The 19,493-nt window shown below is 25.7% G+C and overlaps 1 protein-coding gene across 2 annotated transcripts in view; it reads left to right on the forward strand.

Moving 5' to 3' along the window:
• LOC100215627 (phosphatidylinositol 3-kinase catalytic subunit type 3) overlaps positions 1-19,493 on the forward strand; it is a 77,765-nt gene that overhangs the window by 14,984 nt on the left and 43,288 nt on the right. Inside the window, exons 6-12 of one of the 2 annotated variants that reach the window (XM_065815439.1) lie at positions 2,696-2,813; positions 3,531-3,617; positions 3,830-3,925; positions 4,323-4,499; positions 6,077-6,169; positions 13,872-13,928; positions 14,620-14,748. In XM_065815439.1, coding sequence (XP_065671511.1) covers positions 2,696-2,813; positions 3,531-3,617; positions 3,830-3,925; positions 4,323-4,499; positions 6,077-6,169; positions 13,872-13,928; positions 14,620-14,748 — 757 coding nt within the window. The remainder of the gene's footprint in view (positions 1-2,695; positions 2,814-3,530; positions 3,618-3,829; positions 3,926-4,322; positions 4,500-6,076; positions 6,170-13,871; positions 13,929-14,619; positions 14,749-19,493) is intronic. The other variant, XM_065815440.1, reaches the window with a different exon arrangement.

A 19,493-nucleotide genomic window follows, 5' to 3' on the forward strand; every position in this document is an offset into this window, starting at 1 on the left:
AATTGTAAAAAAAATATTTAACCGGAAATGTGATTATTTTGAATAAATTAAAAAAAAAAAAGACTTTGAATTAAATACGATTTTCAAAATTTAAAATTTGTTTTGAAGGAATATAAAATAGTAAAACATAAAACGTAAAATTTAGTTTCAAAGGAATGTAAAATAGTTTTGTAATATTTATTAAAGAAGAAACTTTTTCTTGCTAACTAATTCTTGCTAAATAATTACATAAAACATAAATCTCCTCATAATAGATTAAAACATGTCTAGATGTTAAAAAAGGAGATTGAAAATAGTTTAAAAACTCAGCTGATGTGCCCATTGCTGAATTAAATCATACTATGTATGTACTTTCCGCTGAGCATATGGCTGAATCAATTGATATATGTACACTCACCCTACATAAATTAATCAGTCATTAGTCTAATCCTACATAAATTAATCAATCATTAGTCTAATCCTACATAAATTAGTTGATAAAACTAAAATAAATAAAAATGAGAAAATCAAAAAGTAGAGTAATGATTGGATCAGTAACTGTAAATATCACAAATGAAAGTTAATGACATATTCACTACTTTTCTAAAAATGTCATAAAAGTGAATGTAAATTATAGTTTTTTTAATTTTCAAATAAGATTTATGTATTATGACCTATAAGTTTTCAATCATCTTATTTCTAGACTAACCTGACTTCTTGACCAATGCAAATTAAAATAATTTAAAATTTACTGCAAAATAAACTAATTGCAAGTTGACATCTAAAAGATGTTTAATTTGCACCTTTTCAAACAGTGTCATAGATGCAGGGGTCATGGGGGTTAAAAGTAAACAATATTGTATATGTATAGTTGTATATTTAAAGTATGTAGAAATGCTGCTGTTGAAATATGTAGTTTTTAATATAATAAAAATTATTCTAAATAACATAAATAGAAAGAAGAAAAAAAAAAAAATTTAATATTGCAACAATATAAACTTTAAATAGTTTCATAGCAGCCATGGTGCAATAGTTAGAGCGCTTGTTTTAGAAGCAAAAAATTTAGTTTTTGAAGCCAGCATTGGGCATATTTCACTTCATCAATAACAAAGGAGGCATGAACTTCCTAGTTAAATGCTTTTCCAATAAGACAATACCTTTAGGTTCCCTTCTTGGGGCACCTAGAACTAAATATTAAAAAAATTCTAAAAAATAGAAAAAAGTCAAATATCAATAATCCTTCTTCAAACTTATTCTTTTACATATTATTGACATTAATACCTGCTATAACTTAATACTGAGTAAGTTATCCTGCATAAATATTTATGACTGGAATATTACTTGTCAATGCACAACTTTTAGCAGTTTCCATGGTATTTATTGCAGATGCTTAATTGTTCTGCATTCCTCCTAAGATGTTGTTTAATCTTTTTGGTGTCATCTGGCTTGTTATTCTTTTTGTCAACTTCAATTAAACATCTCTTAAATATAAAAATATTTTATTTTTTTAAAATTAACACCTTAGGTTACAGTAAATCCTTAGGTTACAGTAACTCCTTAGGTTACAGTAAATCCTTAGGTTACAGTAACTCCATAGGTTACAGTAAATCCTTAGGTTACAGTAAATCCTTAGCTTACAGTAAATCCTTAGGTTACAGTAACTCCTTAGGTTACAGTAACTCCTTAGGGTAAAGTAACTCCACAGATTACAGTAAATTCTTAGGTTACAGTAAATCTTTAGCTTACAGTAAATCCTTAGGTTACAGTAACTCCTTAGGTTACAGTAAATCCTTTGGTTACAGTAACTCCTTAGGTTACAGTAAATATCAAAAATGAAACAAACAGCTTTATAGTAATGCTCTCTCTGTTTAGCAAATTATTTTTAAATATTATATTGCAGACATTTTTAATGGCTTTTTTTGTCTATTTGGTCAAAAGTAATTTTAAGAAAATTAGTTTTATTTATAAGTATGTATTATTTTTCAGCATTGTTTTTTATTCAAACAATTGTTTGTTTTCTTTTTAACTCAAAATTTTTAACTATTAAAAAAACCACTTTCTTAAAATTTGTTAAATTATTATTTTTCTTAATTTTTAACACATGTTTTTAAATAAAGCATAGCATAAAATGTCATCATAACTGAAAATAAAATAAACATAAGTAAAATGTGCAAATAAAATTGGTACAAAGGTAGCTAAAAGTTAGTTAGGAGAAATTTTGCCTTACAAAGTATTTTGAAATTTACATATGCTGGCAAAAAATTTTATTTATTATTATATACCATTAGAAATTTATATTTTTGTTAAAGCTTTTTCGAAAGACTTAGTATGTAAAAGATGTATATAGTTTTTGTTATATTATCAAAACTACTTTCCATCTAAAGGAACTAATAACCCATCACTATTAAGAGCATAAAAACTTATAAACATCTTTATTCAAATGAATGTTCTATTTATCTAAGTTTATTTATCTAAGCAAGACAAGTTTATTATCTGAGAAAATCAAACTTGGTTATGGCTCACAAATTGAGTGTTCTGCAATTTTCTGCCATGATCTACCAGGTTCTATCGTTCTACAGCTTTATTTGTAACACTTATAAGACATGCAAAGAAATAGAATAAATATTTAAAATATAAATAACTAATTTTATATGCAATATAAATATTATATATTTAATATTAATTTTAAATTATTAATTTAAAAATATTTTATTAGCATTCTTCGTCAAGGCATTCATGATTTAAGAGTATGGCCTGGAAAAATTGCAAAAGGTGATAATTCAACTCCAGGGAAAGAAGAAGATTCTAAAGATGAAATGACCAAGTTATCTAAAGTGAAAAATAAATCTTTTTTTACATAATTCGTTTTAATAATTTTTTCTTTAATACTTGTAACTACTATTTATATATATTATTTATATTTATATATATATTATTTATATTTATTTGTATATATTATATATAATTATTTATTTATATTTATTTGTATATATTATATATATTTATAGTTATTTGTATATATATATATATTTTATTATTTATATTTATTTATGTAAATTGTTTATATATACTTGTATATATTATTTATATATATATATTTTTGATTTTCTACTTTGAATTCTTTTGTATTAAAAAGTATTTTTTGCATATAATATATTACTATTTTTCTTCTAATAAAACATATCTATTTTGAAGTGGAAGAAAATTACTTCAAAATGTCAAATAATTTTTTTTCAAAATTTCCTTATGTCATATATGATATAGGTTTGCTTCCATCAGTAATTTTCTCAAGAAGAAAAACATTTTATTTAAACATAATAAGTAAAGAATGATGAAGAAATAAGTAAATAGTGATGAAGTAATAAGAGTGATGAGTGATGTAATATATTATAGTATTAAGACATTTTTTTCAGTCAAAAAATACTTCTTCATAATGAACTATGTTCATCATAAATACAAGTTCGAGTCACTCACTAAACACTAGTGTCAACAAAAAATAATTTTTCTTAAAAGTTATAAAGATTTTTTCAGGCATAATTTTTTTATCATAGCTGAGTAAGAAGCATCATAAAGGAAGAATTATGAAGGTAGACTGGCTTGATCGTTTAACCTTCAGAGAAATCGAAATGGTTAATGAGGTATATTTTTTTAAAGGATTTATTAAGAATGGTAATATTATAAAAATAATAACTTAATTATTTTATAATATCTAATTTCTTTTAATAAAATTATAAAAATTTTAAAATCTTTTACACATTATATTACTTTTAACAATATTTAAATAACTATTTAAAAAATCATGTTACATAAATTAATTGCACATGATTTCGTGAATTAGTTATGTTTTTAGCGTGAGAAGCGTAATTCAAAGTTTTTTTATCTGATGATTGAATTTCCTCGTGTTATTCTGAATGGAGTTGAACATGCTATTGTTTATTTTGAAAAAGTAAGTAAAAACTAATGTTTAAAAGGGTAATAAACTGAAACAAAGTGTGAGATGACCAATAGAGTGGGGGTCACTAAAGTAGAGAATGTTACACTCTTTTATTTTTGTTTTTGAATTGAAGGTTGTTACAGACAAAAACAAAAACAAAAAAAAAAACAAGCTAAAAGCTTTATTACCATGGTTACAGTAGATTTAAACTCTTTGAGGTATGTGGTGAGCTCCATCACACCACATAACACATCGGTTTTATTAAAGTCAGCTATTAAATAATTAATTTAATTAATTGCAAATTTTTAAATTTACAAATATTATTAAATTCTTAATAAAATTTTTGATATTTTTTAACATATTTATTTTTAATTTTATTATAAATGTTTTTTTATCTTTTGTTTAACAGGATGCTGATGAAATTGAATATGTCAAAGTGTTTCCTGAAATAGTTACTTTACCAGATCATGAAATATTAAAAGAAAATTTGGTTGAAAGTAAACATCACAGACTGACAAGAAGCATTCGCAGTGGCACAATATCTAGAGAATTGAAACCAAATGCTGCTAAAAGAGATCACCTAACGGTTTATTTAATTATAAATACAACAGTATATTATATATATGTATATATTTATAAATATATATATAATATATATCCAGCCCTTAGAATTAGGGTCAGCAATCCTGACCTAACTGCCAACCTAAAAGTGTTTAGGGTGGAAAAAAATTGCTGACCTTGTTTCTATGTTTCATAATAAAACCTTTGTATCTAATTTTTTTTTTTGCCGACCTGATGCCAATCTTTATAAGATACAGGTCAGCAAATTTGCCAACCTTAATCCTAATATTAAATATTATTTTTAATATAAAATATTGCTGACCTTTTTTCTAATTCCGAAGGCTGTAACATATATTCAATTTTTATGTTTGTACCAGCAAAATCACATCCACACCGTGAGGTTTTTAAATTGCAGACTATTTTTTTACTAAGTCACATACCTTGCAAAGGACATTGTGAAAGTTGTTAAGGGAACAGAGAAAAGAAGAAGAACTTGAGCCTATGACCTATGCATTATTCATCATAGTTATATCTACACACACACACACACACACACACACACACACACACACACACACACACACACACACACACACACACACACACACACACACACACACACACACACACACACACACACACACACACACACACACACACAATCTACAGCAACTACATCTTTTCAGTGGTGAATTATCTCAATGCAGCTATATATATGCAATTGAAACAGATCGACATCTGCTTTGGCCATTTAACTCTTCATGATTCATTATCCATCACAAGCAAGAACTATCTTACCAGTGTACTAAGTTATCTTACTAAGTTATCAGTGAAAAAGTGCACTACAAGAACATCATCTCAGAAAAGAGTTAACAGAAAATAATAATAATAAATAATAATAAAAAAAACAGAAAGATCAAAACAATTACTTATAAAATAAAAAAGTAACTAGTAATTGATGCCAATTTCTGGGTCACCAAATTATGGAAACAAGATTTTTAGAATGCAGAGAAAACTGCTGAATCTCTTGAACTTGATGTCAGTATGATTAAGATGTTATTTAATGTACCCTGTCATCTGGTTTACTAATTGACTCTTAATCTTTACTTTATATTCTTAGAGAGTATTGTTACAAAAGAGCTATAAAGTATTTAAACCCATCATATGTTACTGAATCTTTTAAAGGCATCTAACTGGCATTTTGTTTAACTCTTGGCACTTTAGATCCCACGCTCAAGAGCTTGGTATCTATGCAAATTGAGTGCATGCATTTTTGATGTCATTAGCAAACAATAATTCAATAATAAAAATTCAAAAATAAATCTAAAAAAAATTTGCAACGTGAAAAATTCTAAATCCCATGTTTAGTATTTTTCCTGGGGAAAATCTGAAGAAAAATGTTAAGTTATTAGTTTTGTCCATTTTAACATTAGCCTTTAATTAGTTTTGTTTTTGCTTTTAATTTACTTAGATGTCCCTACATATGAGGGGGTTCACCTATGAGTATAATGTTCTTTCTATCTGGTGACTTTTTCTATTTTTTGTTTGGTTTTTTTATTTATTTTATTGTTTTTATTATTACTTTTCTCTGATTATTTTTAGAAAATTATAGAGTATGCTCCTACAGCAAATTTGACTTCTGAGGAAAAAGATTTAATATGGCAGTTTAGATTTTATCTCTCTACAAATAAAAAAGTAAATAATGTTTCATAAAGTTTTATTCAAATTTTATTTTTAAAAAATTTTACAATTGACACCAAAATGAGTGTTTTATTTTACAGTTTAGTTTCTGTTTGAATTTGAAACATAAATTTATCTTTTTTAATATTTCTACTGTAAAATTTATCATTAAATTTATCATATTTCTTTATTTTTGATCTTGCAAGTTTTTTTATACTCTTGCATATATTTTGATAATATAATTATTAAAAAGCAGTGTTAAATAGTTTGTTTTGTTATGTGTTTTTTTTTATATATATGTTTTTTTTAATATTTTTTTAATTATATAAGTCATAAAGATATAAAAAATATAAAATAATTATAAAAAAAAAATCCAACAGTTGATTGGATTAATAAAAGAGTTAAAAAACAGTTATTTAAGAACATTTTAGAAGTGGTTTTATTTGACAATTAAAAATTTGATGAATCTAAAAAATTAAAAATTGAAATTTAAGTAATTAATTAAATAAAATGTTTTTTTTTTTAATGTTAAATTATATATATTTTTAAATGTATATACATATATATATATATATATATATATATATATATATATATATATATATATATATATATATATATATATATATATATACACAGGGTGTTAGCCAGGAAAAAAATTCATACAGCGTTTTAGCGAAATAGGGAATTTAGGTGCAGCCAAAAAAAAAAAAAAAGGTCATTACATTCTGACATTTAAAAAAGTAGATACAATTTTTTAGAAACAATTAAGTTTCAATAAAAATTTTCTATTTTTGCTGGGTTATTCATAGGAATATTTTTCTATTTTATATTTCAGGAATATTTTTATATTTTATAAATGTTTAATTCTAATTATTTAACTTGTTTCATTTTGAGCAATCTTCGTCAGTTTTCATTTTTAAATCTCTTATCTCTTTTGTTTAATATTGTAGAGAGAAAACAAGAACAAAAGACAATTGTTTGCAATTTTTTTAATGAATGAATTAATAAATTTATTCATTAAAACTTTGATCTATTTTAATTGCATACATCGCTTTTAAATACAGTTTTAAAAGGTTTAAACAATTAGTTACATATATTGTCTTCTGTTATTTTTACTTTCATTTTTAAATTATAAATGTAAAAAAATGCTAAATAGTATTTAATTTTTAACAAAACATTTTTGACAATTTCAAGATCCTCTTGTAACTTTTTAACTTGCTAAAACAACTTTTTAATTAACGACTGTCAATAAAAAACACTATACGTTATACATAGGAATGCCAGAATTTTACGGCTTTTACAAAGGAAAACACTAAAAAAAATTTTTTTACAGGTTTTTAAAATCCGTAAAATTTTAATTTTCGTAAAATCCAGATGTTGGCAACCCTAATTATCTAGAAAGATTTTGAATGTTTCAGTTTTTAAATACTTTAGCATTTTAAAACTAAAAATTTTAAAAAACTTAAAAAAATTTTCTTAACTTTCTTACATAGGCAATCGTATTATTGTTCATCATATTTTATATTACAATTTTTATCATAGATACATTCAAAAGTTAAAAAACTTATTTAAATCGATAGCTTTTAAATGAAAGTTAAATTAAAGTTTCCAAAATTTTAATAACTTTTAATTGAAAAACTTGGTTGGCTCGCCAAATTATTATTGGTTGGCGATTTACAAATTATTCGAACTTATTTATTTGAAATTAGCATGATTTTATAAGCGTATTATGTCCAAACAAAAGCTTTAAATGCTATATTTTTTTTCGCTTCAGGTTTTTTTATTATTTGAAGAAACTTTTCTCTTTTTTATATAATTTTCTAATCCTTTTTACTACCCATAATAATGAATTTAAAGAATACTATTTCGGAGTCTTTAGATCACTTTCGCTCATCGGCGTTAACTAAACTTAGTTAAAAATCTTTTGAAAAAGTGCCTTAATTTTCTATAGATCCTAGTTCTAATCGTTTCTGACCTATATTAACTTTATATAGTTGTCAAAATACAAGATTTCTAGTAATTTTTACAAAAAATACAAGAATTCCGACCAAAAAAGAACTTGCAATCAAGAACAAGCGCCAATAAACGATCGGAACAGATCAAATTTTTAATCTATGATGTTCATTTTACCTAAAAATCGTGTTTATTTAAAATCTTATTCGAATAAGATTTTAAATAAACACGATTTTTTCGCTGGACAAGCGATTGGGATTTTAAAAAGATTTAAAAAAAAAAAGAATCTACGGTCTGGGTTTTTTCGCTTTAAACATTTATATTTTATGATAACGTAAAGTTTATCATTTTATTTTTTTTGTCTTTTCATGATTCACAGACCTGATCATTTAACGGAAATATGTCTTAGTTAACAAAATACCATACAGACGCTATAGTATTTTAAAATGAGGGCATCAACTAAATTTAATCAGCATATTTAAATATCTAGTAAATTAGGTATTTAAGTAAAAAAATATATTTAAATACAAAAGCTAATTTTTTTTTTTTTCAATTTACAGATATACATTAAATATCTACTTAAATTTTGTATTTGTAAACTAAAAAAAAAGATAATTTTTGTAATTATTGTAAATATTGTTAATAATTAATAATATTATAATATTATTTAATTATCTTCGTTTATGTTTTACGCAAATATAAAATATATAATACGTTTCATTGCATGTTTTATTTTTGATTTTTTTGTTGTTATTTTCGGTTTACTTTACCAGCTAACTTATTTTACCGAAATTATTAATAAATCTTTTAATATAAAAATGTTATTAACTTATTTTAAGTTATAATATTTATTAATATACAAATTTTATTTGTAACTTTCCTAACTTAAGATAAACAGCAAGAATGTAAATAAAGATTTTTGAATAACAAAAATAAATTAATAAAATAATTTATTAAACGTATTGAACAATTTTAACTAGAGAATAACTGACGTCAATTAAAAATTAAAAATAATTTTTTTTTCAACTTTTGAATGAATAGTCTTGCTTGTTAATGACGACACGTTTTTTCACATTAAAAAATTGACCTTAATTCTTAATTCATTAACTTAATTCATTTCCTTGTTGTGCGTACTAATTGCGTTTTTTACTGATCTAGCGCAACACTTTAAATCTTAAAATGATTTAATTTTTTTTTTTACCATGATCTTAAAACCTTTGGGAATTTTAAACCAAGTGGGAAACCGGGTTATATGCGGTGCCATCAGGCTGGCTAACACCCTGATATACATACATACATATATATATATATACATATATATATATATATATATATATATATATATATATATATATATATTTATACATATAGATTGTTGCATTTGGGAAGAGCAGAAGGAAAAAAATGATTCTTACGCCAACACATACGTCGCTTTTAATTACTTTTGACTTTCGTCCAACATTTGTGTGTTGTCAGAAAATTAAAACCATTAATTTAATTACAAATTAATCGTTTTTTAAAAAAACCACAAAAACGCAAATTTAATTGACCAGAATGTTTTTAAAAACATGAATGTTTTTAACAATATAATGAATGTTCTGAATGTTTTTAACAATATAAACAATGTTTTTATTTTTTAATAAAATGTTTTATTATTATTTTTTTTTACTGTAAATCATGCGCGGAGTATTGCTACATCGACTTAGCCTGATTTATCTTATAGCCTGACTCACAAGGGAGAGCTGCTACAGCGACTGACAAATAGTCTGACTCGCAAAGGAGTGCTGCTATATCGGCTGACCAATAGCCTGACTTGCAACGGAGTGCTGCTACATTTACTATCTTTTAGCCTGACCCGCAAGGGAGTGCTTCTATATCGACTGAGGGTTTGGTTGGGGCAGGCAGGCATATACCGAATTTATAAAAAGTACCAAAACCAAAATTTTGGTATCGGTTCAAATAAAAATTTCAGCCAAAACCGATACCGATAGTCCAATTTAAATTATACTTTTTTATAATGTTACCAACTGTTTGAAACGGGATTCCAGTCTTATTAACTTCTCTGTAGGTCTTACCATTATTTACCAAATCTACAACTAAGTTTCTTTGAGAAATTGTCTAATTTTGTTTTACAATGCGCATGTTGCTATAAATTAATCAATTTTATTCAATTAATCAAAACTCATGGATTACATATATATTTTATGTGTTACATATATAAATCTCTTATGTGTTATATACATGACCTACTATAATTATACGGCCAGGCTTGTTGGTTTTTACGGCAAAAAATTAGGAGGCCAGTTTTTTTATTTTTTTTAATTATTGATTTTTTCATAGAAAACGCTGGAAATAAAAATAGAAATTATTAGAATAAATAAACAATTGTTTAAATTTTTTATATTATATAAGTTTATTTAAAGTAATATAAACATTCATAAAAATAAGATTTGAAAAAAACTGTGAAAAAAAACAACAAATAGATTAATCATTATGCCTTCTTTTTGTTCTTTTGGATTTAAAAGCAACAATCTCATCTTTTTTTTTTCCACCATTAATAATCATTTGCTTGTTGTTAAAGTATATGTTTATAATTATTTTATTAATAAATATTGTAGCATATTAAAATCCTAAATTAAAAAATATATTATAGCATTATTCAAATGCTGAGGACACATAAAGATTGCTTCTTCTCCAAAATTTAGGAGCTTTTTTGCAGCATATCTGATATTATCAGCATTTAAAAATAAATTTTCTTGAGCTAAATCTAGTTTAGTAAAGAAATGCGATATATACGATGAAAGATATTTCCCAGGTAATTTAAGCCCCCTCTAGAGAGCAAATTTGTATACTTCATACAAATGGTGACCTTCTCATGATTTAATAAAGCTTCACATTCAGAGCAAACAAATTTTTAAGAGACTTTTTTCATAATAAATCCTGTAATGTAGGTGCCACCTCCTTGCTGTCATCGTCTAAATCAATCTCTTGAAAATCATTTTCAAAATCAATTTCACAAAAGATTTCAACTGGACTCTAGTTTAAGATATAACTCCCAGTGATTTATATCTTCTTTCATTAGAGATTTAATTTGAAGAATCTTCTCGGAAGATTCAACTTCACGTAAACCAACAAGAAAACGACCTCTACTTCTTTGTCAACAGTAAACTTTCCACATCCTTTTAACTGCATTATTTGTCATTCATCAATCCACTTCAAAAAAACATTGTAAGAATTCAAGTTTTTTAGCTTCCCTCACAACTGCATAACCAATATAGTTATTTGAATATTTTAACCATTTGAATATTTTAACCATTTGAATTTGATATTAACTACCAACTAATAATAAGGTGTAAAAATGCAGATAAGTCTTTTGTAAAACAACTTTTAATGGCAACTGACGTAGTTTCATGAAAAACATTTAAAGCAAGAGGAACACTTTGCTTATCATTTCCTGGATGTAAAGTTTAAAATGTGAGTTTATGTATCTAAATTACCAAGTTTTTTATCATTTTCGTAAATTTTATGGAGAAGATGCCAAGATACTTTACCAGCAGTAACTGAAATAGGATTAATAAGTACATCAAAATGGAAAAACAGGGAATATAAATCGCTTAGAATTGAGAAGATTATTCCAAATATTTTTTAAGAGATGGACACTATCATACATAAGGTTAATTTTTTTTTCTTTGTACTCAATAAAATAATCTTCAGGTTTACCAGTTCCGAAGCATAACTGCCCATATCCTAATACATATGTTGAATGATTGTCAGCAACTATTGAATGTACATTAAATCTTGCTAATTTTAAAACTGGCTAACTTTCTTTAATTTCAAAACTGTATCTCCATTTATTTCTGTTTGTGGACAAGACCTTATGACATAAGGAATAGATTTTGTTAAACTTACAATCATAAAAACAAGGATACTTTTTAAAAAGTTGCAATTTTTATCCAAACCAACATATCTACCGCCACTATACTCACTACATTTCTGTAAATACATTTCATCCAACATTAAAATACAGTTTGGATCTATTTTTCCTTCTTCCAAAAGTAACTTAATAGCTTTTAAAGGTTCCTTTCCTCCAGCTGCTAATTTTTTTAAAACAGACAATGATGGTAGGGGTATTTTTTCTTGTAATTGAATGTATGCTTGCTTTGAAGTATAGCGTTGCAATAATGAAAAATGAAGAACTTCAAATTAATATGGTTTCCTGCCTTTCGGTTTATAATATTGGATACTATGGATTTCATCTAAAATAGTATTGGTTTTTTCTGCAAGAAAATCCCCATATATGATGCAAGGTTTTCGAATATGCTAATATTTTTAAGTAAATATTGGTTTTGCTTAAACCACTTTGGAAGAGGAATTTCATTGTCCACTGTGATGCAACTTTATATTCGAAGTAGAATCAACTTGTATTGATTCAATACATTAAGCATTATCAATATACACCACATTACAAATACAATAATAGAAAACATTTTCAAATTTTTCTATTCAAATTTTTGGAAAATAAAGCCAACAGAACTTGAAGATGAATCTAACATGTTTAGGTCCTTAATAGAATCTTTTTCCATAAAAACATCTGATTCATCTTGAATGCTTGTGACACATCTATGAGAGATTTTCTTGATGGACCTGGAATATATAATAACAGAGAAGGTGGAATTTTTTATTGCATTATTTGAATAAATAGTTGGTATTGGATTAAGATCATAAGAGTCATTCTAACATCATGCTCCAGAAATTTTGGATCAAAGTGTGCGCTTCAAACACCTGAATGCTCTGTACGAAACTAATTTTTTCTATTAACAAACTTAATCCTTTTTTTTTTAATTCAGGTCTTTTTACAGCATCAGGAAATGCAAAAACACTATTTTCTTTGTTATAAATAGTTGGTTTTGAAGTCAATTTTAGAGGATTTACATTTGTATTTGATGATTTACTTTTGTATCCACTGCAACAGTATACCACTGCACACTTATTTGGCATTGTATTAAGAATTCTAGGTATGAAAATAAAATTTCTTATTTTTTTGAAACACAATAAAAATAATCTCAAGAGCATAAACGAGTTATAAATCTAATTTGAATATTGTATTTATATTATTACTTAAATTAAAATCTTATTTAAAGCATCAAAATTAATAAGTTCCTCATAATCAACCTCAAAATAAAACTCATAAATAATCAAAAAATATATAACAAGAAAATTAAATAAAGCTGGCCCCCTAATTTTTTGTCGTAAAAACTAACAAACCGTGTAACTATAGTAGACCATGGTTTCATAATTTTAGACTTACCCCAGCCAAAAAGTCCTATAGAACCCATAGAATTTTAGAACAAAAAAAAAAAAAGTCAAATCTTTGATAACTATAAACACTTTTTAACTTGTGTGTTTTAGTTAAATGTGGTTCAATTCTGAAAATTTTTTTGTTCCAAATTATAGGATTCTATAGGACTTTTTGGGTTAACTACCAAAATTTTATTTTATTCCCACAAAAATTTAAAAAAATACTAATAATAAATTTTTTGTGCCAATTTTGATTCCAATATAACACTTATGTGCTTTTAATGTTTTTAAAAACAATCCTTTGATAAAATCATGCACAAGTACATATATAAACCATAAAATTAATATTTTATATTAATTTAGACATGATTAATGAAGATTCCATTTATCATGATTAATGAAGATTCAAATTGTTTTGTAAACCATTTAATAAAGGTTATATTTTTAATTTTTTGTTTTATAGGCTTTGACAAAGTTCTTAAAATGTGTAAACTGGAATCACACATTGGAAGCAAAACAAGTAAAATTTGTTTAAATTTTAAATGTGTATTTATTATTTGTTTAAAATAAAGAAGTTCATTTATTATTTGTTTAAAGTTGAAGAAATCTTTCAAACCAGTTGTTTATGCAGCATTTTCCAATTTTTTTAAAAACATTTAAACTTTAAATTTTAATAGGTAACTTCAAGTATATTGACAATGTAAAAATCAGTCTCTTATGCAAGAAATTCTTCTTTTTTAAAAGTATCATGAACATAAAAAAAGTAAAACCTCAAGCTTAAAAGAGTTAGACTTTTTTCATCCTTAATGCACCCAAGAAATACTACTGCTACTCTCATAACAAAATTTTAAAAATAGTCTCAATTTCTGTCAAAGCTTGTTACATTTTTTTGTTTGCTTTACCACATTATTTTTTAGTTTGTTTATTTTTATTGTCATTTCATATCTTCGGCTAATCTAAGCAGTCTGCTTTTATTGTTTAAAAATCTACAAATGACAACAGTTTATGTTTAAATGACATTTGGCACTAGTACTGATGCTTGTTCACAGACGATGAATGCTTCCATTTCAGTCTTATATTTATTTAGCTTTATTAATTTGTTCTGAACTTGTCTTGAGGGAAAATAAATATTTAAAGTATTTTGAGTTTCCTTATATCAACTTTTACACAGGTATGAAGTATGATTTTTTTGTTATATATTTTAATACTAGGCTTTGGATCTTCTTTATAAGTGGGAGCCTATAGATGCTGTTGATGCTTTGGAATTGCTAACTCCACACTTCACTAACAAAGTTGTTCGCCAGTATGCTGTTTCAAGATTAAAACAATCTTCAGATGAGGTTTTTCTTTTCTTTTAATTTGTTTTTGACTTGTGTATGTAATTCATAGATTACTTTTGACTTGTGTGTGCAATTCAAGATTACTTTTGATTTGTGTGTTCAATTTATAGAATACTTTTGATTTGTGTGTGTAATTCATAGATTACTTTAAAAATGCTTATAAAGTAGTATGAAAATATATTTTTTTTATTTTAGTAATATATTATTAATACATTGATCATATGGATTCAGTATGATATATATTCTCATGTTTCTGTTTTGTTTTGCATAATTATTTGATATATTGTAAGAGAGAGTTTGAAGTATTTTACATTGTATTATGTAAAGTAAATTATGTCTTCTCATGTTTTTTATCTTTGATAAATTATACAATATAGTTAATGCTACATTTAAAAAAAAGTGCTACATTTAAAAAATAATTAATAAACATTTTAAAAATTATAATAATAACAGATTAGTTTTTAATTTATTTATTTTTTTAATTTTAAAAAATCCAAATTTATTCTTCTTACAGAAAATTATAAGGATTGATTTTTATAATTTCTTAAAGAAGTGAATTTTCTGTGTTAAGTAGTTATATTTCTGACTATGACAATATTTTAAATGTGTAAAAAGTAAAACTGAAATTATTTATTGCTTGTATATTTCAGAAAAAATATTACAAATAAATGATACAAAATTGAACATTTCCACAAAAGTTTATAGTAATTTAAGTACCATTTTTTCAATATATATGGATTTGTTAAAGAAACGGTGACCAAATTAAGAATTATTCTTAACTTAAAATGTTATTTTATGTTAAGTTAAAATGTTATTTTATGTTAAGTTAAAATGTTATTTTATGTTAAGTTAAAATGTTATTTTATGTTAAGTTAAAATGTTATTTTATGTTAAGTTAAAATGTTATTTTATGTTAAGTTAAATTGTTATTTTATGTTAAGTTAAAATGTTATTTTATGTTAAGTTAAAATGTTATTTTATGTTAAGTTAAAATGTTATTTGTCAGTTCTTATCATAACTCATACAACTTGGTAAAGTCTAAGTATATATATAAAAAAAGGTGCCCACTCTGCTGGAAAACCTGGAAAAGAGGCTTTTTTTAAAAAACATGCTGGAAAAACTGGAAAACTAATGCTTTAAGCAACATTGATGCTGGAAAAACTTGAATTTTTTTTAAATTGCTGTTTTGCAGCTTAATTTGTGTTTTTATTTTTTTTTATGAAAGTTATTTTAAATCTTACTAACAGTATTTTTTTCTTTTTAAGTTTTACATTTTTGATTTAGATTAGTATTGTTATTTTAGTTAGTGTAAACATGGAATTATTTAAAAAAATGAAGCTTCAAAGACAATTTAAAGGTGACTGGTTGAGTGATGATAACTTTAAAAATTGGCTAAAGAAAGATCTTAAAGATGATGCTAAAGTAAGTTGTGTGCTTTGCCACTGGTCAATAGAACTCTCTTCAAGTGGGAGCTCTGCCTTGACAGATAGCGCAAAAGGAGTAAAGCACAATATAGAATTAAGAAAAGTGAAAGGATTCTTTGCAAAACCAAAAGAGAAAAGTTCTATACCATGTCTTTTCTGACTCTAATGAGTCAATTACAGAAAAACAAAAGACATTAGACCAGTGTATCAAAAAACTAGATGTTACTAGGGCTGAAATTATTTGGCAACTTAAAAATGTGGATAGTGTTTTTCTCTACATTCAAATTTCTCTACATTCTTAAGCTATGTTTTTATAAGCAATTTTTTTATTAACTAGCTATTACCTAAACATTTTTACTCCAAGGGGAATAGAGTCCTAGCCTCGTAACATAGCACTACTTTTAGCCTTTCTCCTTCAATCTATCATGTCTGCTGAGTACATGAAGCAACTGATGACACCCATTATGACTAAGGAGAGGGAGAAGAAAAAAGTTAAAAACTCAGATAAGTATGAAAAACAAAAACAGAAAGAAAGTGAAAGAAAAAAAGCGGAACACAGAAGAAAATTCATGAACTTTCAGAAAAGTATAAAAGATCAGTAAGAAAAGGTTGGAAGGAAAGGACCAAGAGAAGTCCAGAAATGATAAAGAAGAGACAACTTATTGAAAATTTGTCTACACCACCTGAAAGTCCAACTGTAAATATTAAATTCGTAGAAAATATAGAGATGGTTTAAAGAAAAAAATTCAAAAAGTTGGAAGAACAAAACAAATAGTTAAAGCAAAGAGGTGATTCTACAGACTGCAAAAACTCCTCATTAGGTGGTTAAAAAATGACCAGTAATAGAAAATGCTTGTAAGAAGTATAGAAAAGCTGGCTTTTTAGCGGTGTTAAAGACACACATATGATCAAATTTTTCTACTGAGAGATGTATTAACAAAAAAAAAGGATTTTGCCAGGGTATAAATGGATAATAATAAATAAATAATAATAAAAGAAGCCTTAACAATCTTACTTCTAGATATATCTTACCACGCAATTTGAATCAGCCCTCAAATATACTGAAACAGCAAAAACCAAAGATGGAAGTAGAGAACTTTTTTAAAAAAGGTAGTTATAATAGACTTACTGCTGGGAAAAAGGAAACAATAACAAGAAACAACTGAAAAAATAGAAAGGAATATTGAATGATACAATCTTAAATTTGTACAATGAGTTCAAACAAACAACTGAGTTCAAGTCAATGTCTTATAGCACATTTTTCAAACTGGGACCCTTTTGGGTCATTCAAGCAGACTTTCGAATTTTACTTAAAAAGTTGTATACTTTAAAGATGTTAGCTAATAAATATCTTTTTGACTTCCTAAAAAGTTTAACATGTGGCGGCGAGCTGAGAGAGTTGTGCCTGGAAAAGAAATGTGAAGTTTAAACAAAATAACAGTTTGTAAAGAACTTGAGAATGAACAAGTAGTATTTCTCCAATGGTATGCAAAAAAAGTTGAACTTGTGGTAAAAGGTAAATTGAAGACATGTTTTAAAACTGTAAAAGAGGAGTTAACATAAACTAAAAAACAGCTGTTTTTGCATTTTATTAATAACATGTTGGAAAAGTTTATGAGACAATAAAATATAAAATATAAGTACAAAGCTACATCTGAAATAAAAGTAGCTTGGGATATAGGTATATTTTCATTCATTGTAATTTTTCAGAAAATTACAATCGCAAATACTCAAAAGAAATACAATAACTTCACTTCGGTGAATCAAGAAACCAAGTGTCAATCCATACAGTTGCAGTGTAATATTACAGTACTTCTGTAAACAAAATGAATGCAAAATCTTATTGTATATTTTCAAATAACAGGTGACACAACTTTGATGGTATCTGTGCGCATTTAAAGCCTGTTATTAATGACTTGAAAGAAAAGCTGCCTATCATTAAAACAGCATGTTTCCATAGCGGTAGTACTGCTCAACAGTACCAAAACATCAAAAAGAGTTTGGAGCTAAAACAATAAGATCACATTTCACAGAAAAGGTGCCCCTGATGGGATAGGAGGCTGTATCAAAAGAACTGTAGACAGATTAATAGGACAAGGGAAAGATATTCCTGGTATTAATTGTTTGGTTGAATAAATAAAAAAAGTGTCAAAGTATAACCATCTATACTATTAACAACACAGATTTCAATCTCTATAAGAAATGCATACCGGAAAACCAAACAACTTTCAAGTGGACTTTACAAGTTCATGAGGTGTTTTGGAGTTCCACTAGTTATAACATAAATAAGATTTTATAGTTATAAGAAAAATAAGATTTGGTCAGAAATTTTTCTTAAGTTTCAAACTTCAAAAAAAAGTGTGTAATACTTGGATTAATTCAAGTCTTAGGTGCAGATGAAAATGAGTTGTTCAGAAAGTTTTTGAGAAGAATTGGCCAGAAAAATTTCACGTTTCTGGAGAAAGAAGGCATCTCTGTCATTGGTAAGGGCAATGTAGTGTTTAGATTGTTCCAGCTGAACCTCAACAACAAGGAGCAGTATAGTTTTCCACAAGACTTACCATTTAAAAATATTTTCTAATTTTAATAATACTTTAAGTTTTGTAAAACTTGTTCCAGGTACCAGTTTTTAAAAACTCTTGATCACAGATGATGATTAATTTTGTAAATTACCTGACAGACACTTATAGCTATTACAGAATAAAGCGATACTACTCTTAATGTTACATCTATATTAAATTTTCATGTCTGTGGATTACGCTGAAAGTTTTTTGTTTTTTTTTGTAAACTGACATTTAACGAGTTGTGTGGATTTCTACAAATGATTAAATATACTCAAAGCAAAACAAAAATTTTGCTATGGAAAATTAAATATTTAACTTTTATAAAATTAACTATTGAAAATGGTAATTTTGTAAAAGTTAAATATTTAAGTTTTTAATTCATTTATACATGGGTCATTCTCCTCCTTTGAGGAGAAAGACCCATGTATAAAAGGATTAAAAAGTAAGTATATATAGAACCTCAGGGAATTAGAAGGGTGTCTACAACACTTTCTAATATATTCAAAATCTAGATTTTTTTCAAGAAATGTTACTTTTCTATTGAAATGTTGTACTTTTATTTGGATTTTAAAAATATATTTATTTATGATTAAATTCATCATTAAATATGAATAAGACACCTTAGGTTGGGTGGGTAGAAGTATTTGGCATCAAGTGGTAATAGTTGCTCCCTTCCACCCAATATCAATGTCAAATCTTTGTATTTTCATATACATCCCATAACCCCCTTCCCCGCCTACATCAGACCAGAGGGGGT

Source organism: Hydra vulgaris, chromosome 13 (assembly GCF_038396675.1).
Source record: "Hydra vulgaris chromosome 13, alternate assembly HydraT2T_AEP".
Classification (NCBI taxonomy): domain Eukaryota; kingdom Metazoa; phylum Cnidaria; class Hydrozoa; order Anthoathecata; family Hydridae; genus Hydra; species Hydra vulgaris.